The sequence below is a fragment of the Indicator indicator genome, chromosome 10, assembly GCF_027791375.1.
Source record: "Indicator indicator isolate 239-I01 chromosome 10, UM_Iind_1.1, whole genome shotgun sequence".
Lineage (NCBI taxonomy): Eukaryota > Metazoa > Chordata > Aves > Piciformes > Indicatoridae > Indicator > Indicator indicator.
Window position 1 is genome coordinate 1,554,727 of NC_072019.1, and position 17,766 is coordinate 1,572,492.

The 17,766-nt window shown below is 43.7% G+C and overlaps 1 protein-coding gene across 1 annotated transcript in view; it reads right to left on the reverse strand.

The window, feature by feature from the left end:
* Positions 1 to 17,766, reverse strand: part of ATF6 (activating transcription factor 6) — a 93,528-nt gene that overhangs the window by 74,130 nt on the left and 1,632 nt on the right. The window contains exons 3-9 of the mRNA XM_054384196.1: positions 16,952 to 17,039; positions 16,529 to 16,623; positions 15,917 to 16,046; positions 15,500 to 15,706; positions 11,604 to 11,824; positions 5,089 to 5,274; positions 4,606 to 4,697 (exon numbers count right to left, since the gene is read on the reverse strand). Coding sequence (XP_054240171.1) covers positions 4,606 to 4,697; positions 5,089 to 5,274; positions 11,604 to 11,824; positions 15,500 to 15,706; positions 15,917 to 16,046; positions 16,529 to 16,623; positions 16,952 to 17,039 — 1,019 coding nt within the window. The remainder of the gene's footprint in view (positions 1 to 4,605; positions 4,698 to 5,088; positions 5,275 to 11,603; positions 11,825 to 15,499; positions 15,707 to 15,916; positions 16,047 to 16,528; positions 16,624 to 16,951; positions 17,040 to 17,766) is intronic.

Sequence of the window (17,766 nt, forward strand, 5' to 3'; positions counted from 1 at the left end):
ATGGATCCAGCTCCCAAGCCTGCTGCACATCACAGTTTGTGTGCTCACTATTTTGTGCAAATACTGTCGGTTGCCAATTCCTGTCTTGCACCTCATGGTATCTAAGATTGGGCAAGGGGGTGATGTCTGCAAGGGACTGAATCAAGATGTACCCTATCCCCTTCATACACCTCACCAATCATTCTTAAGTAATAATAAAAGGAAGTTCTCATAGATGTTAAATCCAAATAATTCATAAAGATTAGAGAATAGTTCATTGACACACAGATGGAAAACTCCTGGCGCCTTTCTTCCAGAATAAAACAAACAGATAAAACAGAAACTTACACCAACAGAATTCCTGCTAAATTACTTAGGCTTTTAACAACTGCAAGCTTCAGTCTTCAACACAAAACCTCAATAAACCCTCAAGTGTTCAGTAACACAAAGCAGAGTTACCATTAACTCTATGCAAGCCGTGGTCGTGACCAGAAAGTATTCACTGCACATTTATATCCAATTTAGATTTAGACTTCCATTCTTTTCTCAAAGATAACTTGGTGCCATGCCCAAGACTGAAGGATGTACTGAAAAGCTTGCTGGCAGTTAAGCAGACTGCACCAGGCTCTCCCTTCAACACTTTCAAACAGGTTTCTTAGGTTGATACACCAGCTAACCTCCCAGCCTTCCAGCCCCACTCTCCTATTCCCAAATCCAATGTTCCCATTACCCATACACAGTGTAACTTGCCAGCATGACAAAATGTGCCAGCAGAATAATCTTATCTGCTAAACTTGTTTGCCAAGGGCTGCCACATCCTGAACTGCTTCCCATAATGTTCACAGAATCACAGCAACATTCAGGTTGGAAAAGCCCCTCAGCATCACCAAGTCCTACCCAGAACCCTACTCCACAAGGCTCACCCCTAAACCATAGCCCCAAGCACCACATCCAAACCACCTTTAAACACAGCCAGGCTTGGGACTCCACCACCTCCCTGGGCAGCACATTCCAATCCCTGACCACTCTTCTTGGGAAATGTTTTTTCCTCCTGTCCAGCCTAACCCTACCCAGTGGCAGCTTGAAGCTGTTCCCTCTTGTTCTATCACTAATTACCTGGGAGAAGAGACCAGCAGCAGCCTCTCTACAATGTCCTTTCAGGCAGTTGTAGACAGCAATGAGGTCTCCCCTCAGCCTCCTCTATTTCACACTAACCATCTCCAGCTCCTTCAGTCACTCCTCATCAGATTTATTCTCCAGGCCCTTCCCAGCTCTTCTTTGCCCTCCTCTGCCCTGGCTCCAGCACCTCCACATCTCTCTTGTATGGAGGTGCCCAAAACTGGACACAACACTCAAGGTGTGGCCTCCCCAGAGCTGAGTCCCAGGGGACAATCCCCTGCCTGCTCCTGCTGGACACAGCATTTCTAATCCCAGCCAGGATGCCTTTGGCTTTCTTGGCCACCTGGGCACACTGCTGGCTCATGTTCAGCTACTTATCCATTAGAACCCCCAAAAAACTGCACAGCCTGAGATTCCCCCATGAACCATCACAAACCTCTCACCATTTACACAGTCAATAAGACTTAAAACTAATGAAGTGGGAACCCAAGTTAGTGCAACACACATCCATCAAAGCAGAAGAACACAGAAATAACTACACAGCCAACCTTTCAGAGGGGGGTTTTGTGGATGCCAAGTGGCCAAACACTGTACCTCAACTGCCCCACTGCAGGCCATGCAGGGTTTTCAGGACTGCCTGTCTTTCAGCTTCACACCCATTCCCAAAGCAACCTGACTGCTTCTCTAATTTGATGCAAGGTAACTAAAGGCACAGCAACTTCCATGGAAACATGAGGAAATTTTTTTTTCACTGTGAGGGTGACAGACCACTGGAACTGGCTGCCCAGAGGGGTTGTGGAGTCTCCTTCTCTGAAGATATTCAAGACCTGCCTGGATGAGTTCCTGTGTGATCTGCTCTAGGTGACCCTGCTCTGGCAGAGGGTTGGACTGGATGATCTCTGGAGGTCCCTTCCAGTCCCTAACATTCTGTGTGATTCTATAAAGAGAAATCCTACATATCCTGTCCTTTTGTTTTACCTCTAGCCTTCAAAGAATCTTATTGCTCCCAATTAAGAATCAGAGAAGCATCTTACCATAAGGCCAGCTAAAGGAATTCCAAAGTCTGCTGCAGAATTTAGGGGGTAAGGATTTTGCTTTTTCGGATGTCAGCTCTCTTTGTAATGGTTCATTGGCTTTAAGCACTAAAACATTCCCTGCTCAGATGTTTGAATCAAACAATCTTGTGCCTGAATGCTGTCACACCTCCACACAGGTGTGCAAGTGAAATGGTTTCCTACACAGGAGAAATGGCAAGGCTGTCACAAAATTTGAAATAGTATTTACCTCCAGTTGATCACTGCATGCAGATTAGCTATTTCACCTTTAGCTAAATCAGGGGACAAAGACAGCATGGATATGCTAACAGAAAAACTACCCCTTTCTGCCAGAGGCTGCAGGGACTGCAAAACATTCTGTGTATTGGAAGCTCCTCTTCTTAAGGACTAAGGAGGACAGCAATCATGACTATCACCTTCGTGGAGCTACCATTCAGTGACACCTCTATAGAAGGAAGAAAATGCACATGGGAGGAGTGAAATCTGAAGTAATGATTTGTATATCCCACACTCTGGGCCTTCCAAAGGGTATTGCACAATCCACTCTCACACTACCTTGATAAAGCCTGGTATTTGAATTGCAGTGCAAGCATTTACTTTGCTAGCTAAAAGAAAAAAAAAAAAAAAAAAAGGAGCAGAAAGATAAGAGTAATCCCTTGCAAATTTGCAATCACATTCCCTCTGCCTAAAACCAGTCCTGACATAGACCATCTAGTTCAGGCACAGCAATTCCACTGGCATGCTCCACTACTACACTGGCCAGGAACAGCCAGACATTCAAGAATTTCTTTTTGGTTTATCTACTTTATTAAACATCGGAGCAGTCAAGAAATTAACCCTGTCACGTTTCTGCAGTTACTGATATCACAAAGACACAAACACAAACTGACCTTTCAGCCATCAAGCTCAGCATCCTACTTGAGACAGGAACTGTTGAGCACTCTGGTAAAAAGACCTCTCACTCACCTTCTCTTTTCAAGCCTCTCAAAGCCAACAAGAGCTTCATGCATCTCAACTCCTCACTGTAGCATGGAGGCAAAGAAAATTTCTCCCAGCTTCAGGCAGATTCCTGATTCTATTAGTTCTCACCAAGTGTGTCTCAAGTGAGTGATAGTATTTGCAAGTGCAAATGGGATGTGCAAACCAATCACTTGGCATCTGGAAGCTGATTTTTCTGCCTGATACTCGAAAATCCCAATACAAATCCTAAATGCCCTAAGAAATGGTCTACCTTCAAGTCATCCATATCAAAGTAAAATGATCTGCTGTATCTTACTGCCTGAGGTAAACCATTTCTGCTTTAGCAAATTTTCTAATGTTATTAAAAATACAAACACCAACACTGTGAAAGTTTATAGTAGTCAGAAACAGTCTCCCTCCAGATTTATCCCACCCCAGTCCTTTAGTTTGCCTGAGGTTTGGAGGAAAATGGAGACCCTGCTGGCTGCAGATCTCCTGAGGTACCCTCCCCTTTTCAAAAAGTGAACAGCTTCAGATAAAAGCTCTTTCATGTTCCAAAGCCAGCTAAAATGTGCAAGAAGTATCTATTTTTAGTCTCCTCCCTACCACAGATTTCTTTGTAAAGTGTCTGGGAAGTTATGCAGCTTTTCCCTCCCGCTCTCTGCTTCCTTTGCACACTGATACAGTTTGAACAAGTTTTTGATTTCCACTTCAACTAATTAAGGAGAAAGAACAAGCTTTTTAATACATCTGGAAGACAGGTACTAGAGGGCTTACACAGTAATAAGGAGGATTTCAGTTAGACACATTTAATGGTCAGGATTGCAAAGCATTGGAACAAAGAGTGGGATTTCCTGCACTGAGTACTAGAAGCAGCTTAAACTCACAGCTGTTGGGATTAGCACAGGTATGAAGCAAGCAGTTAAGGTCTCAAAGTCTGTGACTTTTTTCTAAAAGGACTCTTAACACAGCTCTGTGACCTCTTCAGGTCATAAATGGAGCAGACAAACTGCTGGTCACTGAACTGATTAACAAATCAAGCTCGAGGTGAGGAGCAAGTTCTTCACAGAAAGAGTACTTGGCCAGTGGAATGTGCTGCCCAGGGAGGTGGTGGAGTCATCATCCCTGAAGGTGTTCAAAAAAAGCTTGGATGTGGCACTTAAAGCCATGGTTTAGTTGTCAGGAGGTGTTAGGTATTAGGTAATAGGTTGGACTTGATGATCTCTGAGGTGTTTCCCAACCTGGTTGATTCTGTGATTCTATGAAACTGATGAAGCAAGAGAAATTACAGGTATGAGATCTAGCTCTTGTTGCCAGAAGGACAGCAAAAGAGAAACCACTACACAGATGAGTTTTCCCCTGTGCAAGAAGAGAGTAAAGCACAGAAGTCAAGCTCTAAGCTTCAAAACAAAACACCATCTGTATTAAAAATTCAAACAAAAATCACAGGACAGCACACTCACAATGAAAATGGGATTCCTAGGCAGCTTACCTCAAGGGACCATAATTCAGCATTATGAAAGCCAGTATCACCATCACACACAGGGTCCTTCTCTTTGGAGATGATACTTTCAGCTTCTGGTTCTAGACAGTAAGAAAAAAAAAAAAGATATGCAATTAGAAAAGGGCATAGACATGCAAAGGTATGTCAAAAGCTGAATGCACCAAATTATGTTTCATTTTTAGATTGATACTTGCCTAATTATGTATGAATGCATGCCAGGATTACTTAAAAATAAAACTCTCTGTCTTTGTATTTTTTATCCAGTCTGCCTTCTCAGTGAAATCTTAAAGAAGCAGCATGAAATAAAGAATTAAGTCAGCTAGGTAATGCTGACCTAAAGTTGGTGAAAGTCCTGCTTGGTGTGGGAAGCTGAGCTAGAAACCCTCAAAGCTCTCCCAGTCAGCAATTCCTGGGTTCTGTTCAAGCACCTTTCACCTGAGCAACTGCCAGATCTCAATCACAATCTCTCACCTCTAATACTACTTCATCCAGCTGCCTCTTCAGTGTGCTGTTTTCTTTCTTGAGCTTCTCATTCTCCAGCAAGGCTGCCTCCAGCCTGGCCTCCAACCCCAACATGTATTCCTTCTTTTTCTTCCGTGACTGAAAGGCTGACTCCCGGTTTTTGATCATGCGCTGCTGCCTTCTCAAGACATTGACCTGCACAGACAACACAGAGGCCTGTTAACGAGCACCAAGTTAAAAGTGTCCCCATATCATGCCTAATTTCTGCTCCTTTACTCTGTCAAAAGCCTCTAGAGATAGCTCCTCACCACAAGCAACAAGGAATCACAGCACACCTTCAATGAGAGAACAAAATTAACAGGTCCTGCATTTTCTCCTCTTTCTCTTGCAACCTGAAAAAAAACAGGTCCTGCATTTTCCCCCCTTCTCTTGCATTCTGAAAAAAGCACAGGTCCTACATTTTCCCTTCTTTCTCTTGCACTCTAAAAATAAAACTGTCCTGCACTGTCCCCTCTTTCTCTCGCATTCTGAAAAAAACAGGTCCTACATTTTCCCCTCTTTCTCCTGCACTCTGAAAAAACCAGATCCTGCATTTTGCCTTCTTTCTCTTGCATTGTCAACCTTCCATGTGTAGGGAACACAAAACATATACTCAAGCACAGTTTTATTTGACCACTCAAATCACAAAGACAGAAAATACCTACCCACAGGTCTGCAAGGTACAATCACTCATCTGTTTTCTTACCTGGAAGTCTTACTGTTTTTTCAGTCTGTTTGTATGGAAGCCATTTTCACCTTGGCTACACCCATCTCTGTACTTTTTCCAGCTATGCTATATAGTTTTTGAGACTTTGAATCCTGTTGCTGACCTCAGATTGCACATTCCATATACATCAAGCACTTACATGGCAGTTTAAATGCAGTCTCTGCATGCATCTATACTAGCATATTAATTCAGATCAGGAGTGTGGCTTTGATGCACATTTCCTGCTTGTCCCACTGAATATGTTTTGGTTCACATCACAGAACAATCTCTGATGTAGCACACTAACTGGATTCCTTCTGGATGAAGCTAAACCAACAAATGTACTCCAGGGGAGCACATAATACAGTCCAACCACTAGCAGGCATTCCATCTGCAGGACCAGACCCGGACAGTTCAAAGTAAGTCCTCCCCATTCCCCAACAGTCTTGATGACTCCAATTTTTTTTTTTCCCCCAAGCAGGAACAGTCTATCATCTTTTACTAGTTACTCATTTTGAGGTTTGCACTGAGTGGGACGACCTAGACTGAAAGCATCTTGCTGCTGACAAGGATAACAATGATCGATACTGCAGAGCTCTACAGAACTGCTTGAAATCCTAAATTGAAACAGCACTGTTGGTTTCCTTTCCCTCAAGAGATTAGCAACACCAACTCTGTTTTTATTAAAAACAGAAGACTTCCATCACATTATTATGCTACAACAGGATGTGCCTTAATGATGTTTACACTGAAAGAGAACTGAATCTTTGAGACCTGAATATCCTCCAGTAGCTACCAACACATGCAGTGGAGTAACCTGTATCTACTAGAGCTTGAAAGCTACAGGGAAAAAAAATATGAGAACTATTCTAGAAATACTGGTCTAGGAAAAAATAAGCTGCAGAATTGTGGCATTAAGGAGCCCAGCATGCTCTGGTTAAGGTCTGCTTAAAGAACCTTAGCCATGGCTTTCCGACTCTCTCCGTGTATCCATCTGCACACAGATGTTATCTTGCCCTAGGACTTGGATGTCTGCAAGAGAAACTGGCTGCAGGCTGTTTGAAGGAGTCATTCTTCTTCATGAGACTGCAGTTAGGTGACAAAGACTAAGCAAACACCTTGCAGCACATGAAGAGTTTGGGCGCTCTCCATGTTGAGCTCACTGCTCACTGCAAAGATCATTAACTGCATGTCTAGTCTGCTGCTACCAATGACATCTATGAAAGTGAAGCTGTCTGTACTTACTCCAGTGTCTCTCTTCAGCAGAGAGTGGAGAAGAACAAGATTTCAGCATATTTTCATTAACATTCAACTTTGTCCTGAAATTTTTAAAGTACTACAATACCAAACATAAGAAAATTTCTGCAGACATATCAAAAAAAACCCCAAAACCCCTAATTTCAGGCTAGCCAAGAACTGCAGTGTATAGAACACACCATTTTGGGGCCAGGATCCCTTCAGCTGTCCAGAGATGAAATAATAAGGAATGAGTTCATGCAGCAGCTTTGGCTTGAGTTGTGTGATATTCCAGTAGTTACATTCCTCCTTTCAAAAAGAGGCTTTGCACAATGATGTCAAAACAGAGAAGACCAAACTGTTTACATCCATTCTTGTCTGCAGACCTGCTCGGGATTATTCACTACTGGACAGCCTTTGACTAACTGTCTGGAAACTCTGGCACATCTACCAGCTTCCACGGAGAAAACACAGAATTAAAGCACCAGCACAGTGTTTATACACCAAGACTACATCCTAAGGCACATCTATTGCTGCTTGAGACACTACCAGCTACATGTCAGATGGTATTTGTCTAGATTGCCTTTACTCAGTGTTCTCCAAAAGCTGCCAGGAACAGCAGCTCTCCCCAGTCCAATTCGAGGCACTCTGTGCAATGATTGCATTTCAGCCACATCAGTTTCACTTCCACCCATGCCTTAAGCCTGCTCAAACAAAACACAACTATTCCTGTCCTAGAGTTAGTTTAATTACCAATCCCTCAAAGAGCTGAAGGTCCTTGGTCAGCCCTCCAGTGCTCACCTGTCTCTTTCTGAGGAATAAGTCACAAAAGCATACCTGATCCTACCTTAATTCAGTGCAGGAATTGGAAAGAGCTACATGTGTGAAATAATACAGCACTGCTTGGGCCTGGAAGTGTGGCATTGTTCCATAGCTGGCTTGGCATCAAGATAACCATGCCACTTGCTTGAGCATTTTGATAATGAGAAGAGAAAGAGAAACCAATTTATAATGTCAGACTGCTTCAGAAACTTTGCTTCACAGAAGTGCTGAGCACAGATGAAATGTAGCAAACACCTCTGCTAATTTCTGCAGCCTCTCTCTTTGCAGGTTGTAGTGTATTCATTTGCCACTCAAGACAGCAACTTCCAGACCAGACAGTCTCCCAGAATTTAAAGGGAAAATGGTGGCATTAAAAAAAAAAATAAAAATCAAACCTTAGTTGGTGATGCAAGTTCTGCTTCCCAGCTTTAAAAACTACACCATCACTAACACACACCAAAGATGTTTTAAATATGGAGAAGTGAAAGGTTCATTGCAAAACCTTCCTTCAAGCAGAGCTAAGTAGATGCAGATTGTCCTCTACCTTCAGAGTCTTTACAAAGTCTCATGCACTTTACAAATAAACACTGTTACATCACTTTAGGCTTCCAAAGAAAATTCAGTTCTGAGCAAAATTTAAACCTCCACTCCCACAGAAGCTGCATTTCTAGCATAAGGGCTTAGGAATGTCTCTCACACTCCGCAGAGCTTTTGGTACACACACTGGGAAAGTACACAGCTCAAAGTATAAAACATTTCAGCTTTACATTGGCTGGCTTCTTACCTTAGCTTAAGAAAGCTGCTGTCCTTGAAGGTGCATCTTCAATATGGGGCATACAAAACCTATGCAAGTGTTTTTTTTCCCTCTTCTCAGCAAAGATTTGGGGTTTCTTGTCTCCAGCTCAACAGAACACAGCCTGACTAATGAGTTTATCTCATATAAAAATTATCCAATGTACAGCACAGAAAAGAGGATTCTTTAATAGAAATCCACACTTAACACTGGAGCAATTTTCTGACAGCTAATTTCTTCTAAATTTCCAATCTTTTTTAACCAAAAGAACCTGGAGGCAGAATTAAGTCCTTTCTCACTACAGAGTAGAATCACAGAATTGTTAGGGTTGGAAGGGACCTTAAGGATCATCCAGTTCCAACCCCCTGCCATGGGCAGGGACACCTCACACTACATCAGGTTGCTCACAGCCACATCCAGCCTGGCTGCAAAAACCTCCAGGGATGAGGCTTCCACCACCTCCCTGAGAGAAAGACCTTATAAGGACTCAAGAACACTTGATTTCCTCACACACCTACCGTTTGTGTCTCCATGTCATTTAACTGCGACAGGAAAGCAAACTTGCCTTTTTTTAATTAAGAGCCTCTTTCTTCAAGTGGAAGAGTGGCTTGCTCAGGCAGTGTTTCTTTTGTCCAGTTTCCTAGTGGGAAGTTGCTCATCAGTGACTGCACTGAAAGCCTGGCACTGCCTGGTGGCTGGCAAGCTGCCTAACCATGTGCCATCAGGACAAGCACAACCCAGGGGCTCACGCTTATCGGCCTTCTCAGTCTAATCCATTGGAAGGCCCGGGTGTTAAGCTAACAGTTTATCCCTCCTAAGCTCAAAAGAAGTCCTGCAGTGTTTCTTTTCATCCCGCAACATCTGCTTAGCTTAGCAAACAAAAGCACGTGTTGCAGAGCTCAGATGACAGCTACAGCTGTGCAGCTCTGAACGCCATGTGGTGCCTAAGGCAGCTGTAAGATGTTTTAACCCTGCTGGCGCCAGCTGGGTCCTGAAATACTGGTTCCTTTCCACAGTGCTCATGCACAGACTGTGCCCAAAAGCAGTTGCAACTGGGTTTTTTTTTATGTTTCAATAAACACAGGTAAGACCTGCAGCACATAGGCTGACAGCGAGTCTTGAAACTGTCTCCCTAAACCAACCCCAGGTAGGGATATCCATGCAGCTACACATCTGGCTACTGACTGGCACAGAGGTGTATATAAGTTGTGATGACAATAAGGGAGTTTTTGACAATCAAACCTTACACTCAGACAATGGCAAGGTGCCATGCCAGTCTCATTCACAGGGAGTCACAGATCTAATGACTGCTGACAGATCTCTTCAGCTTAGCTTTGCACAGCAGGCAATTAAAAAACGCAGTGCTCTTAACTGGTCCACCTACTGACAGGACTTTGTTAGCTTCTTGCAAATTCAAGATCAGGCTTCCACTGCACTCTGGCTGCTCAATTATTTGTAGCAAATAATTTTTTTCATTTAAAAATGCAGCCCCCACGCAAATAGGAATAGTAAGGAAAGTTTAAGATGGAGCACGAGTGTCAGTCTTCCGATGCTAGGAAGCCACACAACATCCATCTAGAGAAGCCAGAAGGCTTTGAGAAACAGTGTCCTGTGCTGCTAATAAGCAGATGACTTAAATTTTGCACACATTACTGCAAAATTTCAAGTGAATGGACACCAGTGTTTTCTCTCTCACACTGCGAGATGCAGCAGGATCCTCACTGCAACTGCACTTGGAATACCACACAGGAGAATGACACCACAAGAGTTTAAAAGCCACACACAAGAAGCTTCAGTACTTTCCACAACCACACTTTCCTTTGCACAACAAAATGCAGCTAAAGCAGCTCCAAACTACTAGGAACTAAATCAAGTTAACACCCAGCTTGCAGCTAGTTGTCAAAGCTGAAGGGAGGAAAAAAAGCCCCACGCATCTTAAAAGCTGTTTACATCTACTGCTTACTGGGAGCTACAGTGGAAAAACTTTATTTGTGCAATGACTGTTGAGAGCTTCCCCCTTTTCTATTCACTCAGTGTATGATCACAAGGGAGCCTTACTAGGATCACATGAAACTCAATACCTAAAGCTTCTAAAAACCACGAGCAAAACCTAGGGAGATAAATGTGATGGAAAAAGAATCAGGCCTCTTGCTGACAGTTCCGATTCACCTCTTTGCAAAGGAGTGGTTTCATTACATGGATTTAAAAATAGCTTAGCAGTAATCAAAATTCAGATCTATCACATCTCCCTGTATGTAAGAAAGCCATTGAGAGCTTGCAGTTGAGATGACAAGTGAAGGAAAAAGAAATAAAAAAAGGATCAGCCCTGTCTTCTGCCACAATGCTTGCCTACCTGGTCTGCAACAAGCTGTCCCTCCCTGGGCTTTGCCACGCTGTCAAATTCTTAGTTTACTGTTAGAAATCCTATCAGACAAGCCCAACTACAGCTGTGTCTTCCTGAGATTCTGAAGTGACCTGTTTCTCCCGTTAGTATTATTATTACGTGGCCTTACTGTGGTCTTCCAGTATCTGAAGAGGGCTACAAGAAAGCTGGGGAGGGACTTTTTAGGGTGTCAGGGAGTGGTAGGACTGGGGGGAACGGAACAAAAGTAGAAGTAGGAAGATTCAGATTGGATGTTAGGAAGAAATTCTTCCCCATGAGGATGGTGAGACACTGCAACAGGTTGCCCAGGGAGGTGGTAGAAGCCTCATCCCTGGAGGTTTTTGCAGCTAGGCTGGATGTGGCTGTGAGCAACCTGCTGTAGTGTGAGGTGCCCCTCTCCATGGCAGGAGGGTTGGAACTGGATGATACTTGGGGTCCCTTTTCAACCCTAACAATTCTATGATTCTATTATGTCCCACAGGCAGGTAGCTGAAAGCTGTTTTCAGGCTTTGGTTGTTAGCTATTATCACAGAGTCAGAACTTACATCCAGCCCTGCTGCTGCTGTGGTGCTTTGAAGCAAAGGTTTAGTCACTGGTATCTTGCCGTTTGTTGAGCCATTTCCAGGAGCTGGAGACAACACATTCACTGTGTGATTGTGCAGTGGAGTGGTCCCTCCAGTGACAGCAATGACTGGCTGGGAGGCAGGAAGCACCCCAGAAGCCTGGAACTGTACCACAGTGGGCTGGGGGAGCACCACTGATTGACCTAGAACACAAGAACCAACAGAAGTATTCAGCTGATATGAAATCACAGAATCACAGAAACATTCAGGTTGGAAGAGACCCTCAGCATCACCAAGTCCAACCCAGAACCCTATTCTACAAGGTTCACCCCTAAATCATGGCCCCAAGCACCACATCCAGACCACCTTTAAATGCATCCAGGCTTGGGGACTCCACCACCTCCCTGACAGCACATTCCAATGCCTGATCACTCTTGCTGGGAATTTTTTTTTCCTAATGTCTAGTCTGTAAAATGTGTTTGTATGCAACTGATACAGCAGCCCTTGCTCCCTCTCCTGCCCTGCACGGTTTATCTCAAATCCAATTCTACTACATAGGAATGAAAACCAAACATAAATCAAAACCTTAGTTCTCTTTGCAAATCCAAACTATACCTATTGAAGGGATCCAATAAATCCAGCTCTCTCCCAAAAGCCCTTCAAAATGAATGAGTCAACACTTGTTAGAAACATGACTCGCTTCAGTACTGCTAACACTTCATGCCCTTTGAGCAGCTTTTTCAAAGAGCTTAGAGAACTTACCAAAATATTCCTCCTCCTTTTTGTCCATCCCTATATTATTGCTGTATTCAAGGGAAAACTTACCACACAGACGTGGCTCACACGATACAAACGAATTCAGAAACAGCATGAAGAAAGAAAGGAGATGAACAAGAAAGAACAATGCAAACTACACTTTCAAAACTTAAGTGAAAGCCTCCAATCATATTGAGAGACCACAACTTTTTTTTTTCTTTTTTTTTTTTTAATATTTAAGACACTTTATGCACAAGTTCACACAGAATCACAGAATGTTAGGGGTTGGAAGGCACCTCGAAAGCTCATCCGATCCAGGCCCCCTGCCAGAGCAGGGTCACGTAGAGCAGGTCACACAGGAATTCATCCAAGTGGGTTTTGAATATCTCCAGAGAGGAAGACTCCACAACCCCCCTGGGCAGTGCTCTGTCAGTGTTCCAGTGCTCTGTCATCCTCACAAGTAAAAAAGTTTTCCTCCCATTTCCATGGAGCCTCCTATGCCTCAACTTCCACCACTGCCCCTTGTGCTGTCATTGAGCATCACCCAGCAGAGCCTGGCTCCATCCTCTTGGCTCTCACCCTGCACTTCTTTATAAACATGAATGAGGTCACCTCTGTCTCCTTCTCTCCAAGCTAAAGAGCCTCAGCTCCCTCAGTCTCTCCTCGTAAGGAAGATGTTCCACTCCCTTAACCATTTTTGTGGTATTTTTGTGGTTGAACAGAGCTTAAAGAAAAGCCAGCAGAAAAAATGAGGTAATTCTGACAGGGTTTCAAATGGAATTAAGGACAGCCACTTCCAAGAAATTTCAATCCAACAACCACACTTAACTCAGGCAGGTGCTTGATTAATATTTTGCTGTCTGAAAACACATGAGTGTCCCTCTAATCCTTTGTAACAGGACGACCTTGCCAGCTTTCAGAAACAGCACATTCCAGCTGAGCATTCCAACTGAAAAGCACAGGAATGCATTACAGCATCTCCCCACCCTTCTGGAAGGTGAGAAATGAAGTCATTTACCTACTGCCAAAATCTTTTATGTATGAGATGTAGGAGCAGATCTCCTTTTTTTTTTTTTTTTTTCCCCCCGAGATAATCTTGAAGCCACCACAAGTTAGCACCACTCTAAGCACCTCAAATGGTGAGCATGAGATCATTTCAGCAATTTTCTTTAATGCATCAACTACGAGATGCTCTCAGACCATGCTTTCTTAGAAGGGGGCTGTGAAAACATCATTCTTCACGCTCCTTTGAAGAGAATAGTGTAATGCAAACTGGTAGCTCCAATCTGTCATGTGTGTGGGATTCTAATTAATGAAAAGGATCCTTGTGGCTTTTGTTATGGAAGTGAGAGGATAGGATTTTTAAACACACCACCAGTTAAAGTAAACTTAAAGTAAATACTTTCCCAAAAGCATTTCCTCTACAGTGCCTCATAGAAAGTCCTCTCCTGACTTCTCTTCAGGGAATAGGACAAGTTGATCTTCACAGTGCTATACTTCTATCCCAAAAAAAATCCATATTCTCAACATTCCTTGTTCCAGATGGTATTTTATCAGCTGGAACATCAGAAGGAACAAGAATCAGGTCACGCTGACTGTGCTGACCTGTGTTCTGAGCAGTCTAACAATCTCAGGCATGTTGGAACAAATGTCAGTGTCTCCAGCATTGGCTCAACTCCTGATGGAAGAGCAAACAGTCATGAAGCCAAAGTTTTCACTATTGCAATCATTTCCAGATATATGCCTTGAAGTACTTGTCTCCTTTTCCTTGCATGCCACAGTGCCTGCACAGTCAGCCACAAGAGGCTGCAGCCATCAGCTGGTGAGGAGGAGCAACTGCATCTGACAACTTCAGTGATGCTGATCCCCACACTGCTGCGGCTGAAGAGCAAAATAATGCTTTTGATCTAGAAATGAAGGCTCAGTATAGGAAGGACATGGAGCTGATGGAGAGGGACCAGAGGAGGGCCACGAAAATGATCAGGGGGTTGGAGCACCTCTGCTACAAGGACAGGCTGAAGGAGCTGGGGATGTTCAACCTGGAGAAGAGGAGGTCCAGGGAGACCTAATAGCAGCCTGGCAGTACCTGAAGGGGCTACAGGAAGGATGAAGAGAGACTGTTTGCAAAGGCCTCCAGGGACAGGGTGAGGGACAATGGCTTCAAACTAGAGAAGGGCAGATTTAGATTAGATATCAGGAAGAAGTTCTTCACTATGAGGGTGGTGAAACACTGGAACAGGTTGTCCAGGGAGGTAGTTGAGGGTCCTTCCCTGAAGATATTCAAGGTGAAGCTGGACAGGGCTCTGGGCAGCCTGATCTAGTTGGGGATGTCCCTGATGACAGTGGGGAGGCTGGACTGGATGAGCATTGGAGGTCTCTTCTGGCCTGGAGCATTCTATGATTATAAACTACTTAAAAAAAATCTTTTAGAGGGCTACAGGAAGAATAATCAGTGGATAGAAAATCACTTGCAACCTCTCTACTGTATTAAGCAACTTTTCTAACCTCTGACGTGTCTCTCAGCATATTTCACAACATCCTACTTAATGCTGCTTAATGAGGTAAGAACTGATAAACTCCTTCTGCTACCACCCTGCAGCAGAGTTTTGTGTGGGTAAAAAAAGCTGCTTTAATCACTCCTCTCAAGCTTTCAAGCCTCATTCAAGTCATCCTAACTGATTCTGCTGGATCTTCCTTTGGGTATGACAGCACAGCACTGTAATCACCTTATGCACCACCTGCCAGCACAAGCAGGGCAGAGCAAAGGGTCCCTAGAGATCCTTCCAAATTAGCAGTGTTCCCTCTCAAACTCTCAGTGCTCAGCACAGTCTCTTTTGCTCCACTGTCTTCCATTACCCTTCCAACCCCTAACATTCTGTGATTCTGTGTGTGATTATACATTATGTCCCAGTGAGTGCTGTTTCTCACAGCACTGTATGGAAGAGGAGCAAAGGACATCATCTCAGTCTAAACCTTTCTTTAGCAAAGCACCTAGGGCCCCTGTTCTTTCCTTCTACCCCTCCTGTTTCACCCAATAAAGCCAACTTCATTCTAACAACCATCCCAAACACACACAGTATTTACCCCCACAAGACCTGGCTCAGTCAAGACAATTCACCTACCTTTAGGAGGTGCTGGCTGGATGTTAACAACTGCCTGATGCTTTGGAAGTGGCACAAGCGTGGGAAGAGTCTGAATAATGATGGTTTTAGCTGGGATGCCAACGTTAGCCTTCGTTTCAGGTACAGCAGGCAAAAGGGGTTTGGGCTGAATCAAAGGCCTGGATGCTGCCTGACCACATCTCTTCAGGGTCCTCGCAGGACTGTTTGCTAGGAAAGGAAAAAAAGAGTCTGAGTTGGACCAGAGAATATGAAATGAAGAATTCGAACCATTGTAAGATGGCTTTTAGTATGGTTTTACTCATTTATAGTATTCATCAAACCCAGACATATCTGAATTGAAGTCAGAAACCACCAGATAACCTGGTTGGTTAAACACTGATATGTGAGACAATAGGTGCACTGTCTGATCTCCCATACCTGCCCGAGAAGTGATGCTGACAACAGGCTTCTTCCCTCCATCTCCTTCAGGGGATGCAGGGCTTCTGCAGCTCTTGCTGTAGAGAGAGATAGGAGACATCTGGGAGCTACAGTTGAAGTCCACATCATCCTGCAGACAGAAAGCAACGAGATTAAGGCTTCAGAAACACACAAGTGTCTACTAGCAGCTCAGAGCATAAGTGCCTTTCGTTGCCTCATGTTGCTGCTGCAGCAAACAGGAGAAAGTTTTGGTTTGCAGTTAGATTCTGCTCCATGCTAAGCAGTGCTGAAAATGAAACATGTACTTCTCACTATCAGCAGAGTGAGAGGAGGCAGAGGCCAGCAGCTGCTAGACTCAAAAGCCTTTAGAAAGAATTTTTTTTTTGGTAACCAGGCTAATAAACACAACTAAGGAGACAGAATTGAATATATTCTTTTCAGAGCAGGTCACAGCAGGAAAGGAAAGAAAACATCACCAAAGGAAAGTTGTTTTTGCAAGGCTTGGAAAACTATGCTGCTTTCCCTTATGCTGTGAAGTTGGTCAGCTAAGTAAATCACTGGGCTTTTGTTTGTCACTGCTGCTCTCTGTGGTATGTGGAGGTGTCTACATACAGGCACATTCTGCACTGGAGAGTCCACAGAGGATGGAGAAGGGACGGAACAACTCGAAGCAGCTGGTGATAAGGGCTCTGTCTTCACGTTTTCATCTGCAAGAGGCAGACAGAGAAATTTCAGTGTCCAAGTTCATAGCAATGGAAGATCAGTAAAGAACATACTGCTCTACACCAGCTACTTAGCACCCGAAGCAGGCACAGCAGAAAACATATCAAGATTAAAGACACTAAACTGCTCAGCCTGTAGGATAGTCCTTGCCAGCTGTCCTCATCCTACAAAAACACAGTATGAGTTCTCATTGCTGAGCTGAATGCTGCAGGGCATCAGATAGTTGCACCTCAGCTACCACTATCCTTAAGTTGTAACCCTTGCAGGATTGAGGGGAATAGCCACTCCTGCAAAATACAGAAGGTTCCTTACCTGTGTAAGCATGGCTTGTAATATTCCACAGGTCTGAGTCCCAAGACATCAAATCCAAATCAAACTGAAAGTTGCAGAGATCATTGTCCTGAAATGACAGTTCAGGAAAAAAAAAAAAAAAACAAACAAATAAACCATACAAAAAGACAGTAGAGATGGAAACCATCAGCCATTATATTCACATTCTCACACCTCTACAAAATAAAACAAAACAGCACAACGACCACTTCAGTTGCCTTAAGGCACATAGAGGGAAAAGCCCTTCAGGGGGCAAATCTCAACTGGAAAAGACAAGGCTTCTCTTAGAGCTCAGGCCTGTAGGAAAGGAGCATGTCACTTTAAGATCACCACTGTTATCAGTCATTTGCAAAGTGAAAGTTCTAAGTCCAGTCATTGAACCACCTGATATAAAACATGAGGTTTGGCAACCTGCTGCCCTCCTCCCCCTCATCTGCATGCCCTTCCACCATCACACCTCAAAGCACTTCAACATACAAAAGCAGCAGCAGCAGTTTACCAGCAGGAAAAAGAAACAGAAGGACTGAGCTGCTCAAGATCTGATGAACAGCAAGTATTGGGTCTCCCTACACTTGAATAAACTGACATCATCATCATCTTCTAAAGCCAGGGATGCCAGTTTCCTCCTCCAACAGAAAAAAACAACACACAATTCAATACAGATTATTAATTGTATGATCTTTGTAACAATCAGGGGGGTTTTTGCTCTTTTTTCTGATGATGCATCTGTAAGTCTCAGTTCTCTACTCAAACATGACATTTTATGAGCACTTATATGAAATTATACTCATACAAAT